The 18,101-nt window shown below is 51.2% G+C and overlaps 1 protein-coding gene across 1 annotated transcript in view; it reads right to left on the bottom strand.

Annotated features, from left to right (window-relative positions):
- PDIA5 (protein disulfide isomerase family A member 5) overlaps positions 1 to 17,710 on the bottom strand; it is an 88,067-nt gene extending 70,357 nt beyond the window's left edge. Inside the window, exon 1 of the mRNA XM_037132327.2 lies at positions 17,554 to 17,710. Within this exon, the coding sequence (XP_036988222.2) occupies positions 17,554 to 17,598 (45 nt within the window). The 5' untranslated portion in view covers positions 17,599 to 17,710. The remainder of the gene's footprint in view (positions 1 to 17,553) is intronic.
- Positions 17,711 to 18,101: the final 391 nt, after the last annotated feature.

Genomic DNA, 18,101 nt, shown 5'->3' with positions numbered 1-18,101 from the left:
CTTGCAGCAGGCACTGCCCACAGCCAGGTCTTTACGGAGGGTCTGTCTGCTCCCCACCTCCCCTGGCAATACCCGGTCCCCTAGGCTAGGAGCTGGCTCCGCAGGACGGGGCCCAGAACAGTGCCTGGCCCCCTGAAGGCCTGTAGGAAATGTTGGTCCAGCATAATAAACACGACAAGGCACAGCGGTTACCACACTGCTGACCTGCGCCAAGACCACCCACTAGGAGCACAGTACACGGTGAGTGCATGGTGGCTCTCAGGAGACCTGGCAGGGACCACTCACACCAGACAGAACATAGCACAGTCCGTGAGGGTCTGGGTGGGGGCAGATGAAGCCAGGCTGTAGGTCTTGAAGCCTGGCTCGAGAACTTCATTTGGCCATGACCTAGACTGGGCAGCTACCAGGAGTCTGGAGGTGGAGGCGGTGGAGAGATCAGATGGGTGGCTGCCCAAGTGGAAAGAAATGGGTCAATCCATGAGCCTCAGGGAAAAATAACACAATTCAATGACTCTTCATATGTAAGCAAGGAAAGAAGAGAAAAGAGACTAAAATGACCCCAAGGATTCTAAACTAGGGGCTGAACAATAGCCAAAAATGAAAGACTTGAGAAGCAGCAGAGGATTCTGTCTTATGCTGAGGAAGGCAACAATAAACTCAGGCATGCAGACGTGTGGACGGTAAGACACCCCAATACAAGCCGGAGAGGGAGCCTCAAAGCCTACAAGGTCTCAGTGGGGAGGGATCACCTCGCTTGAGAGGAGGAGGAAGGACAGGAGGACAGACAGAAGGAAAAGGTGGGAAGTGCTGCGTCAACGCAGACCGAGGAGGAGACACAAAAAAGCAGTGATTGATTCACAAGCAAAAGCCATGGCGAAGTGCCCGGGCATTAGGGGAGAGTCTTGGCAGCGTGGGGGCAGGGGGATTGACAGCCCGGTGCTGAGAAGAGACGGCCCACCCGGCACAGGAGCTGGGGTGACAACAGAAGCGCAGGCGACCCACTAGGGTGGGAAGAACGAGCTGCCTCCACTGCCCATCTGTGAGCACAGGGAGGCAGGGTCTGGAGGTCTGGGAGTGACAGGAAACAGGCGGGACAGCCAGATCCGGGGGAACCAGAGACTTGACGCGCAAAGAGCTGAGATGCCAGGGTAGCATCTCGGAGCAGGGGGGATGAAAAGCCCACGTCTGGCCTCAGACAGACCCTCACCTTAGCAGGCAAACACAGGGCCAGGCAGGAGGGCGGCCCTTCCCCCCTCCCCTAAGCCCAAGGGGATACTCCTCCAGCCACTTAACATTCTCCTTTCTCCTCCACTTCGGTCTACTTTAACCTTTGCAGCGTGCATGCTCCCTGCTTTCCTTAAGCTGCAGCTCCAGTGAGCCTGGTTTGGCCTCGCCTGGCGCCTTCCTACAGATTTCTTAAATCGTGACCCACAAACCTTGATAACAACAATAACTACGGCAACAATAACAGTGTTAATGATGCACAAACTCTGCTTTACCAAGCCCTCAGGGGGAGAGGGCAGTGTTTGTGAAGTGCTTCGGAAGCCAGACACTTTTAAAGCCAGCCGTGGAACTGCTGCTGGCCTTGGCAGGCTCTTTATGTTCCAAGTCATTCGCTTTAGAGGTAGAAGAGACGAGAAAAAAACCCCTCTGTTCACCATGCAAACTCCTGATCAGCTCCAATAACTGCTTCCTTTCTGCTCACCCACCAGCAGCTTCAACAGGATTTGTATCACTGCTGAGCTGCCCTCACAGGCTGGGCTGAGACCCATAAACCATTCCCCCCGGCGCAGAGCAAAACAAAGCTTGGGAAGGATGGCCCGCCACTTGCTGCTGCTGGGAAAGAGTCCCCCAAAGTTAAGCCCCGCTGGCCTCAGAGAGCCCCCCATCATAGTTCCTCCCTAGCCGCCAACCCCTGTCATGGTGCAGCACCCCCCCTCAGAACACTAGGACTCTCCATCAGATTAGCAGCCCCCTCTATCGCTAAGCCCCTTTCCTCGACAGAGTATACAGCCTTCTTCAGAGCCCGGCAGCACCCAGGGGCCCTGCATGTAAGTCCTCTCCCCACCCCCAACGTGCAGGAGACAGCGGGGTGAGGGAACTGGGTTCTCTCCTCCGCTTCCACTCTCTACGGTGTTCTCCTACTGAGGGTCTGCCCACTGGGCCCGCCGGACAAACGGCCCTCCAACCTAACAGCCAGTCTCATCTGCTCCCTTTGTGTTTTCCCACCCCTCAGACACCATGGAAGGAGAACTGCTTCTGCGGGCAGACACACCTGGGGTCAAACCAGGCAGCCTCATGCACAGCGTGATGATCTCCGAAGTTACGACACCACTCAAAATGTCACTTCCCCGCCTGTAGAGCAGAGGGAATAATGCTGACACCTGCCTTGCAGGGCTGGCTGAAGATTAAACGAGAGGGGAGGAGGGGACAGTACACAGAGAACCTAACATAATGCTTGGCATACTGAAGTACATAGTAACTAATTATCTTTAGTAGGAGCACTAGTGAGACAGGTCACAGAGCAAGGACAACAGTAAAATGGGCACCACCTCTTCCTCTCCAGGGCCCAGCCTGCAATCAGGCAAAACAGCAAGCACGTCCAGGCAGGAAGAAGTGTGCACGTACACACACTCAGCATCAAGGAACCTGGAATAACCGCCCATCTGCACAGTGACCCAGATGGGAGACCACGCAGCACACGTTCAATGCCCCTTCCAGGTTTTGTGCCCACTTGCCCCTCACGAAACCTGATGAGTGGGTGCTGGCTTCATTCCACAGAAGAGGAAACTGAGGCTCAGAGAGGCTAAATTACTTATCAGGACCACACAGTAGGTAAGCAGCAGAGCTAGGCCCACAGCTTAGGCTCCCAGCTCCCGGCCAGAGGTGCTGGTCTGCTTCTCTCAACCCCACAAGCTTCCTGGACTCGGGGCAACCCAGGCTGAAAGGAACACCCCCTTCCCAGGCAGGCCTCATCAAAACAGCCAGGAAAAGCGCTGCTCTTCCAGATCCTGCAGTAAGCAGGGTTCCAGCAGAGATTTACACTAACCCTCTGCCTCCTGCAAGCCCAGAGCACCTGTGGTCTGCCCTGATTCTCGGGGTCCTGGGGTAATTAGCCCCCATCTGCTGTCAGTCAGGTTCTGGCCAGAAGTCCGCGCCCCTTCCCACCGCTCTCTCCCTCCAGCACACAGCACACAGCACACAGCACACACGAGCTCCTCCCTCTGCACTTCAGCTCACCCACCACTGCCACCAGGCTACAGAGTCATATGATTCTGGAAAATAATAGAGAGAACAGTCCTTGTCAGATTACACTCTTAGCTTTAAAAATCTCCCCATCTCTGGGGCATGTGCCAGCACCCTCCTGTCCGCTCGAGCCGGGAGGCTGTCCGCGCTCACAGACTCATTACTCAGTGCAGACCATGAAACCAAAGGTATTCAATTACATAAAAGCAGCTTGCTAAAGGAGGATTTGAGGACAGAAGTTTAACATTTAGGAAAAAGGGGAGAGGTGGGACTTGACCTTTTTTGCTCTGTCACCTGAAAAAAAGATACCCTTCTTATGTTGGGAAGGTATGAAGAAGCAGTGAAGAATTTAGTGTAACTCACATTTTGCTCAAAATAGTTTTGAAATGTCAGAATCCAAACGTCTAGATTCTTAAGAAGCTGGTGGTAAAGGGATCCAGGAAAAATGTTAAAAACAGATGACCTAAACCCAAGGTCAGAGAACTTGAGCCAGTTGAGAATTTAGAGCTGGAAGTTTGGTGGAAAGAGCCCCAAACCCAACTTCTGTGCTGGCCCTGATGCTTACTGGCTGTATGACCTTGGATACGTCCTCTCTCTTCTCTAAGTCGCAGCTTCTTCCTCTGTAAGCGAAGCGGCTCCAAGTGATTTCCAAAGTCCTCTCCGGCTATGGCGCTAGGCAAGTCCATCCTCATGACCAAATCCATTCTCACGACCAAATCTGACCAAATCTGTCCTCACGACTGCTACGAGAGAAGTGCTGCAAGGCACCTACACCCTGCACTCTCAGGCCCAGACAAGCCACCACATTAAAGCCCCACCTCTCAGCCTCCCGGTGGCAAGGGTGGCCACAGGACTGAATTTCAACCCCTGGAATGGAAGCAGAAGTGCTATGTGGCAACCTGTAGGAACTGTCCCTAACAGACATCTGGTATAAGTCATCTTAGTCCTCTCCTCCTTCCTGCCAGCTGGAATTTGGAAAGATGACTGGAACTCAAGCAGCCACCTTGAGCCAATGAGAAGAAAGGACTGAGTGTGTGGAGCAACAAGAGAGAAAGGTATCTGGGTCTCTGACACCGAGAGTGATATACTGGCCCTAGAACACCCTTTTCCAGGCTTCTACGGGAGCGAAATAAATGATCTTTTAAAGGCACTATCACTGTGTTTTCTGGCGCGCATACACAAATAGATCTTGAGTACCTACTGGAACAAAAGCTTTAACTAGAGAAAAATATTAATGTCTGCTCCAGGTGGGATATTTCAAAGTGTCTAGGCATCAAAACATGCATTATGCTTCAAATAAACTGTGATAAGGAAAGAGACAGACTATCAGGTTTGATTTACTATGTTCCTGCTAATTACTCAGGTTTCAGAGTGCTTGTTCTTATCAGGTATCTTGGTCACCTGGTAACAGCTAAACACAAATAAAAGGAAAATTAGCTGGTAACACTATTTCCCTACAGCCTCAGCCCTTTACTAGAAAGGGGACCACTGCAGGAGACGGAAAGGCCAGGGCACGCCTTGCAGCTTTAGCCTGGCTGGTTGGTTCCCTGACACAGGACCCCGCCCGACATTCTTCACAGGCCATCTCCAGCCTCGAGGCAGGTCCCCAGAGCCCGGGACTCAAAACCTCCTGCGACTGCTCAACCTAGCGGGGCCCAGAAGGCTGTGGGAACTAGAGATGTTAATCTGCAGAAATCCCTGTCCTCCGCTCACCACTGCATTGTGGATCACTCCCACCACCAGTAAGTTCACATTCCTCCCCTCCGCATGCCATTCTGTCAGCTCACCACACGCTGAGGACAGCGCACCGGCCCCTCCGAGCACACGCAGTCCTCAGGTGTGCTTTCAGGCCCGCACCGTCTGGAATGACCTGCCTGGACACAGCCCTGCCCACGAGTCTCAGAGCTGTCCCAGGGCTGGGGGCAGTGCGCCAGCCCTCGAAAAGAGTGACACGCTGTATTGCACTCTATTTATTTAGGGAAACAAATACCTGTGCTTTCATAATTCAAAATACAGAAAATTATTCAAATTCGATTTCAACACAAATCTTGAATGAAAGGTGAAAGCTTTTCTGTTGTTTTTTTTTTAAGTTGAGAATCACCATTAGTGAATTTCTTAAAATACGGGGCCCAAGTACCCGTCACCCAGCGCTGGCAAAAGCCTAAACCAGCACCATTCTTTTGGAAGGCTACGTGGCACAATCTATCAAGCATCTTAGCAGTGCTCACGCCCCCTGCCCGCGCAATTCCACTTTTGGGAATCTGTCCTGAGGAAGTCAGCGGAGGCTCTGACACTGACATGACTCACGAGAGTGGAAGGTTGTAAACAACCTACATGTCCAACAGTGGGGGATGGTCATTTAGAGTGAGCCACTTGACAGAACAATATAGTCACTTCAACAATGTTTTCAAAGATGGTGCAGTGGAAAAATACTTTTGATGTTAAGCTTTAAATGATAAAATTCAAAATGTGCATGGTATGTTACGAATACTACTATATGCAAAGTTACGCTCAGAAGAAGAACGAAAGAAGAAAATGCAGAAGTAAGCTCTGTCCTTGCAGAGAGTTTATTCCTACTCTTTATTTTTCTCACTCACTATTTCAGGCATGTCTGATTTTAATATTTAAAGAAAAAAACCACCACCATTTGGCCACCGTCTTGGAAATAATTTTCAATCCCGAAGTGTAACACCTCCCAGGAGAAGACAGGAAGGCGCAGGCAGGCGCCTGCAGAAGGCCCGTGGACGGCGGACCCACGCAGGCGGCCCCGGCGAGCGGCCACGTGGACACCGCAGCCTCCTGTTCAATGCACCGAAGAGAGACGGCATCAAAAACCAAATTAAGCGACATTCTTCAAAACTGTCATGGTCACGAGAGACAAATACTGAGAAATCAGTCCAGATGGAAGGCGGTTAAAGAGCGAAGGCAATGAGACTCAATGTGCGACTCTGGACTAAGTCCTGAGCCAAAATGTGGCATCATGTATGTAGAGGGAGGGCATGATGAAAACGAATGGGATGAAAGTTAGTGTTTGTTGAATCTGTGTAAAGGGTAGATGGAAACCCTTGGATTCTTCTTGCAAAATCTTTTATCAGTCTGAAATTATTAGAGTTAGAGAAAACAAATTTAAAAAAAACACGAAAGATGCCCAAAACACAACCAAATACTGCCTTCCACAGTCCTTCTGATAAACCTCCACCGTCCAGCAAGCGCTCACTGCAAGCGCTCCAGCAAGTGCACACTTTCCACAAAAGAGTTGTGTTTATCTGCCCTCATCCTGGCCAGGTGGCTCATTGGGTGGAGCACCGTCCCATTCCATACACCAAAAGGTGCAGGTTGGATCCCTGGTCAGGGTGCATTCGAGAGACAACCAATCAAATGTGTCTGTCTCTCTCTCCCCTGCCACCCTCTTTTAAAAGAAAAAAAAAGAGCAGTGCTTATCCGCCCTTCTTCACTTCCAGCTATCATTCCTCTGCTCACTTGCCATTTTGTAATTCTTTTATAAGACCTATTATATGGTATCTGCAAAGTATTCTGCATACAACACACACCTAGAATAGCTTGGACAAGCAAGAGATATACAAAAGAACATTAATTTTTAAATGTGAGTGATGTAGCCCCTTTAAAGGGCAAGATTTAAGCATCTGTCACCATCCACCATGGCTAAACACCACTCTTCACAAGAGGTTAGGACTAACCTCAAACCAAGTTTGGAGATCTCACCACCAATACTTCCCAATATTCAATGTCTACTCAGCAGGCTTCAAAATAAAAATGAGCACCATGAGTCCCTCAGTGGCAAGAGTGTGTGTGAGGAAGAGAGAGAAAGACAGACACATGAACAGGCAACCGTATCGGCCCTGGGATGTGGAACCCCACTGGCTGCAGCTGAGGGAGCTAAACGTGTTTATGAAGAATGAGAGCCCTGAGTGGTGTGGCTCAGTGGGTTGAGCCAAGTCCTACAAACCGCAAGGTCGCCAGTTCAGTTCCTGATGGGGCACATGCCTGGGTTTTGGGCCAGGTCCCTGGTTGGGGGCGTGTGAGAGGCAACAGATGGATGGGTCTCTCACATCAATGTTTCTCTTCCTCTTTCTCCCTCACTTCCCCTGTCTCTAAAAATAAATAAAAATTTTAAAGAAAGAATGAGAGAAATAGGAAAGTATTTGGCAAAGAACGGAGCCCATGAGCAGATTCTTTAATTCCAGATTTCAGGGCCTGGGGATGAGCCCATGACAATGGAAACAGCGGAAAGTACTGAGTGCTCACTGTGTGAGCAGGAGCCAGCAAAGCAGGCCGCGTGGTTATCTGATTTAATTATCCTGGCAGGTGAGTGCAGTCGGCACTTTCATTCCGCCTACTGCCGGAGAAGGAAACGGAGACTAAGAGGAGTTCTGAAACTTGTTCAGCATCACCCAGCAGGTAAGTATGACCACTGTGGCTCGGACGAGTCTGACAGATTCAGGTGCCCAGTCGGAACAGGGCGACAGCAGCTTCCCGGAACCACACACACTGACCACTGGCTCCTGCAAATACGAAGCCGGCTGCACTTCTCATATTCTGCTTCCTCTAAAACCATACTTTACAGGTGGGCTATACACACTGCGCCCCCCTCAACATAGCCCCCCCAAGCACAGATGTGGCCGTCAACAACGCAGGGGCAGGACGACTCATCCGAGAGTTCACACAAACAGCTGTTCCTATCCTGAAATTGCAACCGAAGTGCATTTAACCAGGACGTAAGATCCTGAAGCCCTAGTGTTCTGGAAAACCTCTTCGGGAGCTTAGAAGGCACTGAGTGGCCGCCAGCCTGTGCATGCATAACCTGGGCTTGACCTGGGCCCACCAGGAGGAGGCGTGGGGAGAGAGAAGCAAACTAGGCAGCAGGGAGGAAGGGAGAGCCGGTGACTCCCTGCTCTGGAAATCCAACCCTGCCTCAAAGCTCTGACAACTGACAAGACTCAGCAACCCTATGCTCCTGACCCATGTGCGCACCGTGCTTGTGCATGATCTCATCCAGCCTCTCAAGTTGAGAGTCTCAACTAGTGTGTTCCATCCCTCGAGCCTGAACCCGAGAGCTGAGTCATAAAATCAATTCAAGGGTCACCATCCGCATGTTGTAATGACATTAAGCAGAAAACATCAGCATGTGCCACAGGCAGCAAGTCTGCATACTCAGTGAAATGCACAAATGTGTATTTTATACATGTGTATATGCACTTGGTCATAATGTAAAAATGTATAATTACCCTTGCAGGGGTCACAGTGAAAATGTTTGAAGACAACTATAAACAACCTATCTGGGATGTGGCACTGTCCCCACTTTAGAGATATGAACACTGAGGCTCTAAGGAGTTCAGGGACTCGCCCTGGGCGAAGCCTGAAGTGGCAGAACCCGGACTCAGCCTGGGCGTGTGAGTGCAGATCCGAGCGCTTCTCTTGGCCCACCAGTGTAAACACTTCGTGCTGATGTCCCTCCGGCTTCCTCTCACGGCCTACAGCTGCACCCAGAACACGATAGAGAGGCCAGAAAGCTCACCTTCCCTTCCAATCCAGCTACCAAATGTGACCAACTAAAAAGAGCTGCACTGACAAGCTGACCACCTTTCCCCTGCTGCCCACCAGCCTGCAATTCCCCACGTGCCTTCACAGAAAAGCAGAAACCACACACGCTCATCCAAGTGATGCCTCCCAGCTGCGCATGTGGCTCACGACATGGGCAGAACCTGTGCCATACCACTCGGCCCAGAGAGGCAACCGTGGCTACCCAAGTACTACCCACCCCGTAACATGAATGTTGTTAACTTGTAAGCCTGCCTGGTCGGTAGCTGCACAACAGCTCCAAGAACAAGCTTTTCAGAAATACAGATTCCTGGCTGTGTCCCCGAAGTCAATCCATTTTTACACCCTACACCCCCCCGCCCCGTCCTTATGGTGGTTTGGATCCACAGACAGGTTGCAAAACCTCTGCCACTGGCCCACCTTCTAAAAGCCCACCATCTGGACCCCATGGCACTTGCTGCTTCACATCCAGACTTTCCCATCCCCGCTCCTCTCCTATCCACTCCCCAGCCCTCTCAGATCCGTCCTACCACCACCAAAAAGGCTCTCGTGGGCATTCAACGATGATTTCCACGTGGACAACCCCATGGGCACCTCCAGTTCTCAGTTTGCTCACCCTCTCGAACCTGGGCGAACACTCTTGGTCTCCCTTCTACCTCTCCGGCCCCCCTTCTCTGTAAATCCTCATCTCCCTGCCCTTTCCATGATGAAGTTCCTTGGCACTCACTCAGTCCACCTTCTCTTTCCTCTTGCCACTGCACCCCCGAGGGGGGTGTCTCATCCACCTTCTACGCAGCAGCCCTAAATTAACATCTCCAGCCCAGACCTCCCTTCTGAACACCACACTCTCACATCCTGCTCACTAAGAGGTTCTTAAAACAAGGTCAAGTATAATTCTCAAATGTTAAAAACCTAACTCATAAAAACAGATATTGAGCATATTTCAAAGTGTTATTGAATTCTTTAATAAGGGACCCACTAAAATGACAAGTTACAAGAGGCTATAAAAAAAAAAAGGCCCTGGCTGGTGTAGCTCAGTGGATTGAGCGCGGACCTGTGAACCAAAGGATCACGGTTCAGTTCCAAGTCAGGGCACATGCCTGGGTTGCAGGCCAGGTCCCGGCAAGGGACTCACAAGAGGCAAAAAAGGTTAGCCCTGACTGGTGTGGCTCAGTGGGTTGGGTTGCTGGTTTGACTCCTTGCCAGGGCACATGCCTGGGTTGCAGGCCAGGTCCCAGGTTGGGGAAGCCTGACGGGCAGCCAACTGATGCTGCAAACTTCTCTCACACATGGATGTTTTGCTGCCTCTCTTTCTCCCTCACTTTGCCTCTCTCTAAAAATAAAATCTTTAAAAAAAGAAAAAAAGGTGAAAAAAAGTTTTTCAAAAAGAAGTTATAAGATAGTAGTGTACATATGATTGAAGAAAAGAATCCTGATATAAGACTGCTAAATTTGATACCAAACTGGTAAATGTCCTGCAGGGCAATAAGCTTCATGTCTCTCTTCTTCACCAAACGGACAGTACTTACATCATATCTAACTTCACAGAGGACGGGTCCTAAAGAATGACAAGCAAAGTTAAATCCCCGGGAGCACTAGATGGCCCTTAGGTGGGCTTCTTGGACAAGGCTGCAGCACGACATAAGTTACTAAATCCTCTTTTATCCCCAAGTTCTTGGGAACTGTTCTTTACCGTAGGCTCTTTGAATTTATGTGGGAAACATCACATCCCCACAAATCTCCAACTGCAATTTCGCCTTCCCTTTATCGGGGATGTGGGTAACAAGCAGTAACACTGGCAGGATCTGTGACTGTACCATCAGCAGAAATTATATCTCCTATCACATTTCAATTGGTGTAAATATGGTGAAACACTGTTTATGCTACTCAACATTACAGAAATTAGCAAACCTAACACTAGGTATTCTTACATGATGTTAATAAAATATGTAAATGTAATTTTATCACATATTTGTTATAATATTTGGATTACTGTGTTGCAGTATCTCTGGTTCCCTTTAATCCCGCGTGTTCTGTTTCGTACATTTAAAGCACTGCTCTAGTGCTGGCCGCTGGTTCAGGCGGTTGGGACGCCGTCCCATACAACAAAAGGCCGCAGGACCGACCCCCAGTCAAGGCGCACACAGTCCTAGGCTGTGGGTTCGGTCCCCAGTCAGCGTGTGTTTGGGAGGCAACTGATCAATGTTTCCCTCTCACATCAATGTTTGTTTCTCCTTCTCTCTCTTTCTCTTCCCTCCCCACTTCTTCTCTGAAATCAATAAATGCCTACATCCTCAGGTGAGGATAAAAACATTTTTTAAAGAACACTCTTCTGAGAAAGGGTCTTTATGTCCTCAGAAAAGTCTTTCCTGACTCCCTGCACTCGGTTGGGGACCCGGTCACACATTCTATCACACCTTATACTTCCTCCTTCCAGCGCTTTCTACCTCAATCTAATAATAAATCTGTGGTTCTCCCACTAAGCAACGGGACAAAGGGATGGTGCCATCTTATTTACCATGCTGTCCCCGATGCTGAAGTGTGGTATGTCTGACTCACAAAAGACTCCCCAGAAATACCTGTTTAAAAAAGATCGATCGACCTGTGGACGGAACAAACACCTGTGACGCGTGGAGCGTGCAGATCGCGGCACGCACTCCTTTGAGATGGGGGCAGGTACAGCACTCTGCCCAGGACCAGCCCGGTGAGGCTCCTTCACGAGAGCGCACACCTGCCTGCTCCTCCGGAGCCTGGCCTACCGGGCCCAGCAGCACAGCTTCCAGCCGAGCCCCTGTCTAGGCTCCGGTACTAAACCACCTGCATGTTCAAGCCCCACCCACCGTAGGACCCTCAACCTGGATCTCCACTAACACCTTCCAAGGCCAGGATGAAAGGACCCGCTCATGAACTAAAGACATCTACTCTTGCCAGGGGGTTGAAGATACAGTGGGATCCTTCGTGAAGGGCGGATTCTCCACCCCCACCCCACCAGCTGTAACAAGTCAGACTCTCTGAAGCCAGGCACAGGCTCACCATCAGGTCACCTGGGAACAGAGTGCACATCAAACTGTGGGCTCCCTATGGCCTCGGGGAATGAAAAGGCTGTTCTAACTCCACATGCACAGTTCACCCCCACCTCATGACTGCAAAGCTATTTGGAAGCAGTTGTAAACTGGTGTATGGGAAGAGGCCCTCCTGGACCTCAGGTGGTCAGCAGGAGCTGTACTAGAGCTAAGAAGGGGGTACTTAAAAGGTGAGAAGGATGGACAAGTGTCCAGCTGGCTGCTCCTGCTCCCCTCTCAGGCCCCCAGGGAGCTAAAGAGCAAGTTTCGCAGACACCCAGGCAAATGGCTGGTGTTGCTATTTCAGGAAACAGTGCCTATCAACCTGGCTGCTTGAACAGCCAGGCAGGCCACGAGAACTGTCACTGAGTCCCAACCCACCTGTCCATCCCTTGCCCTCCCAGCCACACCCACACTCTTGTCTAACGTCCATCTCCTCCCACCTCTGTCCACCCACCCCACCCTCTCTACAGGAAACGGCATTTAATTACCTTATCTCACCAGTTAACCTGGGGCTCCGGGCTACACAGGCATGAAATACATGGACATGCCCTGCAAACTAAACCCTAAATCCCTCTTCAAATGTACTGGGTGTGTCACAATTCTCATCGACAAATCAAATAAATGGGCAGCCAGAAGCCCCAGTAAGTGCTGCAGGACGGGCCAGGCGAGGACCAGCGCCAGGCAAGGACCAGCACTGTGCTCCTCCCCTCTCCCACTGGGACCCAGGACGCCAGATGTGAACAAATGGAAGGAGGCAGCAGGGAGGTGGGGGTGGGCAGCAAATAAACCATCTCAGTCTGGTCATAGGAGAACTCTGGCTGTCCTTACACCCCATGCACCACTCTCAGGCCCACTGTCAATGAGACAGCCTCCCAAACCTACCACAACGGCCAAGCGGGACACAGGATCCCCACCGAACAAAACCATAGTGCTGGGCCAAACCCTCCAGGGAGGCAGTGTTGCTGGTCTATCCATTCTCAAGGGAGGATCTACTTTCAGAAGGGGAGAGAAACACTGAGCCCTTAAATCCCCATTCCCTCTGCAAGGACCCCCCCTCCCTCCCCCAAATCCAGAGGCAGTGCAGGGGCCCAGAGGGGAGGGGCAAGAATCTAGGCAAGAGCCCAGCTCCAAGGAACTGCGACAGAGAAAATCACAGCAGCACAGGACATCGCCATCGCGTCTTGAAGCCTCTGCTCACACACACACACTCTGGCCATCCACCGTCCACTCTCTCCTCCTAACTGGCTCCTCCAGCACCTCTTCGTCAGCAACTCGAGACGACGGCTGTGGCTCCCACTCGCTGGGCACTCCCATATGCTAACCACTGAGCCAAGTGCTTCCTGTATGATTTCTGGTTCTCTCAACTCTGCAAGATGGAGATTACTACCGCCATTCACAAACAGGAAAAGTGAGGCAGGGCCCAAGGTCACACAGCTCCCGAGTGTCTACCTGGCAAAAAGCCCATGTTCTTTCCACAACATCACACTTGACTTTATCTTATAGATAACGGAGAAGAAGAAAGTGCTGTTCTGAGAAAATTAATCCCGTCTCTCCCACTTGAACTGAAACCCTACTCTGTGGCCTGACTGTTCTTGCTATTCAAAGGGCAACTTTCATCATGTCTCTCCATTACCCACAGAATCAAGTCCAAAAGTCAGCATTTAAGCTTCTTTACAATCCACTCTTGCAGTCTTATTCCCCCACTTCCCAGACTCAAGTCCTTCGTACCAGCCAGCCTGGCCCATCACTCCCCACTGCCCGCATTTCTGTCCGGAAGGGTTTCCTTTCTCTGTCAACAGCAACACGAACCCTTCAGCAACACGAACATGGCCTAGGGGTGACTGCGTGCCGAGTCTTGGGCTAGGTGCTGGGGACACAACAGCCAGGGCAGGAAGGACCCCCACGGCAACAGAGCTCAGAGACTGCCCTCCTTTGTGAGCAGTGAGCCAGGGCCCTTCTCTGGTCACTCGGTGCCCCACCGCCTGGACTCTGCCCGAATCCACAGCACTCAGTGTTTGCCACTCACGTGGCACTCAGCCATGCCTCCAACTTATGCCTTACAGTTTGCTTTAAAATTTCCTCTGTAATATGTTTATTTCTGTGGCAGAAGTACACTCCGGGTTCCAAACAGCATTATAAATGGCAATTAGGTCCCCAAGCCAACCCACAGAAGCCTATTAAATATATAATGTAGAACCTAAATACGTGTACATTAAAAGCTTTGCAGGAGCGACCAGGGGCAGATGTCTCCTGCTTCCTGCACCTCCACCCACCAGGTTCTGAGCTCCAAGCCACCACCCAGGCGGAGGCTCCAGCAGCGGCTCTGGAGGACGGAGGCGAGTGGGAGACGGGGGGTGGGGGGCTGGCATGACAGAGATGGAGCGGGAAGGACCTGGTTTATAATTCATAAGCCTCAGTCTAATCCCAGCTCTGCCTTTAGAAACTGGGTGGCCTTGAGTGCGGCCTCTCCCTCCGGGAGCCTCGCTTTTCTTTTATAAAATGAGAGAGTTGAGTCAGAGCGGGAGTTCTCAGACTCTTGACTCTCACAGCTTGGCATGACATACTTTAAAATATATATACATATACATTTAAATATGTGTAATATATGTTATATATACCTAAAAGTAAATTTTATAAAAAGACTTTTCTAAAAAGCACAATATACCATCACTACTTTCATGTTTCAAAAGGACACCGCACACCACTCCCTATCCCCAAACACGGACATTGTATCAAAAGAGTAAGTTTTTAGACTGAAAATATTTGGATTCAAGAAGGGAAAAAATGGAAAACACCACCATTGTTATTTTTCCAACTTGTCTGCAGACCAGTAAAAACTTCAACACAGCCTAGCTCCACAGCTTGGCTGGGTGTAGCCAGCAGCTGCGCTGGACAGCAGGGAGGGGCGGCCAGCTGCAGATGTGGGCATGGGGGCAGAGCAGCTGGCTCTCCTCGGCCACAGACCCCGTGGGCAGACACACCCACCCGGCCTCGAAGGGCTAGTCCAACTTGTCCCAAAGTGGTGACTCTTTCCACCCCAGTATTCTTCTGGAGGGCTGAGGCCCCCCAAAGAACCCTTTAAAAAATGTTCCCTTATTAACTTTCCCGATCAAAAACGAATATATGCTCATGTAGGAAACGTGGAAAACACAGCAAACCGTAAGTAAGCAAAAGTCACCCACAGCTCCACCTTCCAGACCAGCCACTGTTCATATCTTGATGCATTTCTGAACCCTCAAACACCTAGGCAGCCACCTTCGGCCCTCCTGAGACTAGGCTTTTATCCTGCTTCCCCCTTACTCATCGCACTAGAAAACATCTCCGTGTTCTCAAATCATCTTCACTAGCATCACAAAATGTTTTTATAATAAATAGCACTCTAGTAAATATAAACATTCTTCATAAACATCACTTCCCATAGTGTGGTGTGGACAGGGCCAAAAGCCATTTAACCATGCCACTACTGTTGAGCATTGAAGCCACTTCCATACGTTGCCATTAAAAACACGTGGTGGGTGCACATCCCTGCCCGTGAAACTCTGTGGACTGTCTTTACACTTCTTCGTATCCCTCAGGTCACAGCCCAGTGCTGTGCACATATTAGCCCTTAGTAAATATTAAGTGAACAAAGAAACTCAATCCACTCCCAGTACCTGGAAGCCCTTATCGGAGGAACACAGACTATAGATACAAAGTCCAACCTAGTGCCCACCAGCCACTCACCACTGACTGTGCACCCATGTCTCTCACCTGCTAAGCCAAGGGCTTGGGGAAAGGAGAAAAACGTCAATTCTTTGCACCAGGTTCTAGTGCTGTCAGCAAACCTACCCACTCCAGGCTCCTCAGTGGAAGGCGCCTGCAGACCTCAACTGCTGACTCCCATACTCCTTCCTGACTGTTCCACCTACTGCCTCAGGAAAGCCATAGCTGACCCTCCCTCTGAATCAGTGTATGGCTCCCGTTCTGTGGAAGCACCCAGACCTTCAGATATTAGCATTCGCTGTTCTGTTTTTTTTTTTTTTCTCACAGGACTGACTCCCCTTCCCAACCCAGGGCAATACAGGATGGCAGGGACAATGTGTATTTTTCTCTCCGGCCAAAATCTAACCCAGCTCCCAACAATGTGGCTGATAAATATTTGCTGAACAAAATTTCTTTCCGTTCAAATTCCCAAACTCTTTTTCACTTTCACAGGAGAGGGGAAAAGGAAGAAGAGAAGAAAGCAGGACCTCCTAAAACAGCCCAAGTGCAAAGACCTGATAGGAAATCTCACTGGAGATGGCCCCCTTGGCACCTTCCTGCAGTTCTGCCTGGCCTCGACACCTGCCAAGGCCATCTGGCTCCAGGCAACAGAATGCAGGCAGATCATCAAGCACACCTAGACGCTGGTGAAGGGGCACTGCCCCACTCCAGCCTGGTTCTCTCCCAGAGGGAAAATGGTCAGACCAAGGGACAGGGAGCTTCCTTTCCCACGGATTTCCAGACAGCCAGAAGACGGAGGCCACTCCTCACTGTGATCCCAAAATGGCAGGGTACTGGGAGGTGAGATTATTTAAAGCAATTCAATACACACTTGACTTTTTCTCCTCATGTTTAGCCAGCATCCTTGTCTCACACACACACACACACACACACACACACACACACCCCTTCACCCCCCCCCCCAAAATCTGAAAAATCTGGGTTGGAGAGGGTGCCAGAGGCAGAAATTCCCTTGAAACTTCAGGAAAAAAGAAGTCAAGATGGTCTTAAAATAAGGGAGACAAGAAGTTGTGGAAAAATATGGAAAGAAGCCACATTATCCCATCACACACCCAGCAACACTAAGGCCAACACCAAGGGCAGCCCTGGACGCTGTGGACACACCCATTCAGACCTCTCCCAGGGATGTCTTGGAGGCATCCCTCACAAACTCCTCTTGGAGAGCCAACCACTCCCGGTACCCTGGCCCGCCCCTCCTCCGCTCCTGTATGATTTTACAGTTTACTGAGCTTCCTCCTCAGATTTTTCATCCGACCCTCGGGAAAACCTTGCGAGGTGGGTTATCTCTACTGTCCCCATTTCAAGGATGAGGACACTGAATTAGATACTTTAAAAGATACGCCGCGTCACACAGCCAGAAAGTGGCCGATGTTCAGGCCAATCTCAGCTGGGTGTAGGAGCAGAACTCCCTGCGGGCGGGGACCCAGGTGTGGACCTGCAGTTTCCCAGCCGCCCAAGGTGGAACCCAACAACCAGCTGGCCCTAAAACAAGGTTTCCGGCAGTTCGGATGGAAAGCACCCCCTTCCCACACCGCACTCACACAGGTGTAGGGCCCCGCGTCTGGTGCGCGATGTATCTGCCCCCAGTACGTGGATGTCTCACCTAAGCTGGTGGCCGCCTCCTGACTTGCACCCCCACAAAGTTGTGCCCGCGGCGCAAGCACCCCGCGAGGTACAGCTCAGCGCCCCAGGCTCCCTCCAGCCCCTGCGCCCTGAAAGGCTCCGGGAGGAGGGTGCCCTCTGCCTCCCCTGCGGCCGCCGAGCTACCGCCATCCTGGCACGCACGCCCCTACTCTGGTGGCAGGAGGCACCTCCCCGCAAGTCCAGGATGGGCGGGCAGTAGGAACCTCGGACCCTCACTTCGAGCGCCACGTGCCGGTGCTCCAGCCGGCCCTGGCCCGGACCCGCGCCACAGCCTCACCCAGACCGCCAGCAGCAGCAGCCACGCCGGTCCGGCCCGCGCCATGCTCTCCGCCGCTGCCCACGGCCGGCTCCAGTCTCCACTCGGGCTCCCGCGCCGGCAGCTCCGCCGGGTCCAAAAGCCACCGCCACTTCCCAGCCGCTCCCCGCCTCCTAGTTCCCGGTGCCACGTCTGCCGAAGCATGCGCACCAGGATGGGAGAAGCGGCTGGGAAGAAGTGCTTACTGGGAATTGTAGTTTGCAACAAGCCTGGGCTGGAAGACCCGCAGACGTGGAGTTGTCCCCAAGGCCAAATAGGATGTGAGTGGAGAACAAAATGGTAAGGAAGGCAATTAATTTGAGGGATTACTTGTGCCTAGAATTTTAGAAGTTACCTCATCCAGCTCACAGAGGTGAGTTTTATTTTCCCCTTGTTGAGGATGAGAATCAGCCCAGAGAACTTGGCTTGTGCAGGATCAGAAAAGCCCTCATCCCTGCCTCCCAGGCTTCCATCTACTTTTTCTTTTTTGCATTTGGAAAAACGTTTATTGAGATGTTGGAAAACGGTTT

Source organism: Artibeus jamaicensis, unplaced genomic scaffold, assembly GCF_021234435.1.
Source record: "Artibeus jamaicensis isolate MK-2021 breed Jamaican fruit bat unplaced genomic scaffold, CSHL_Jam_final contig_3126, whole genome shotgun sequence".
NCBI lineage: Eukaryota > Metazoa > Chordata > Mammalia > Chiroptera > Phyllostomidae > Artibeus > Artibeus jamaicensis.
The sequence above is the reverse complement of the archived record's forward strand: the minus strand, read 5'-3'. Positions and strand labels throughout refer to the sequence as shown.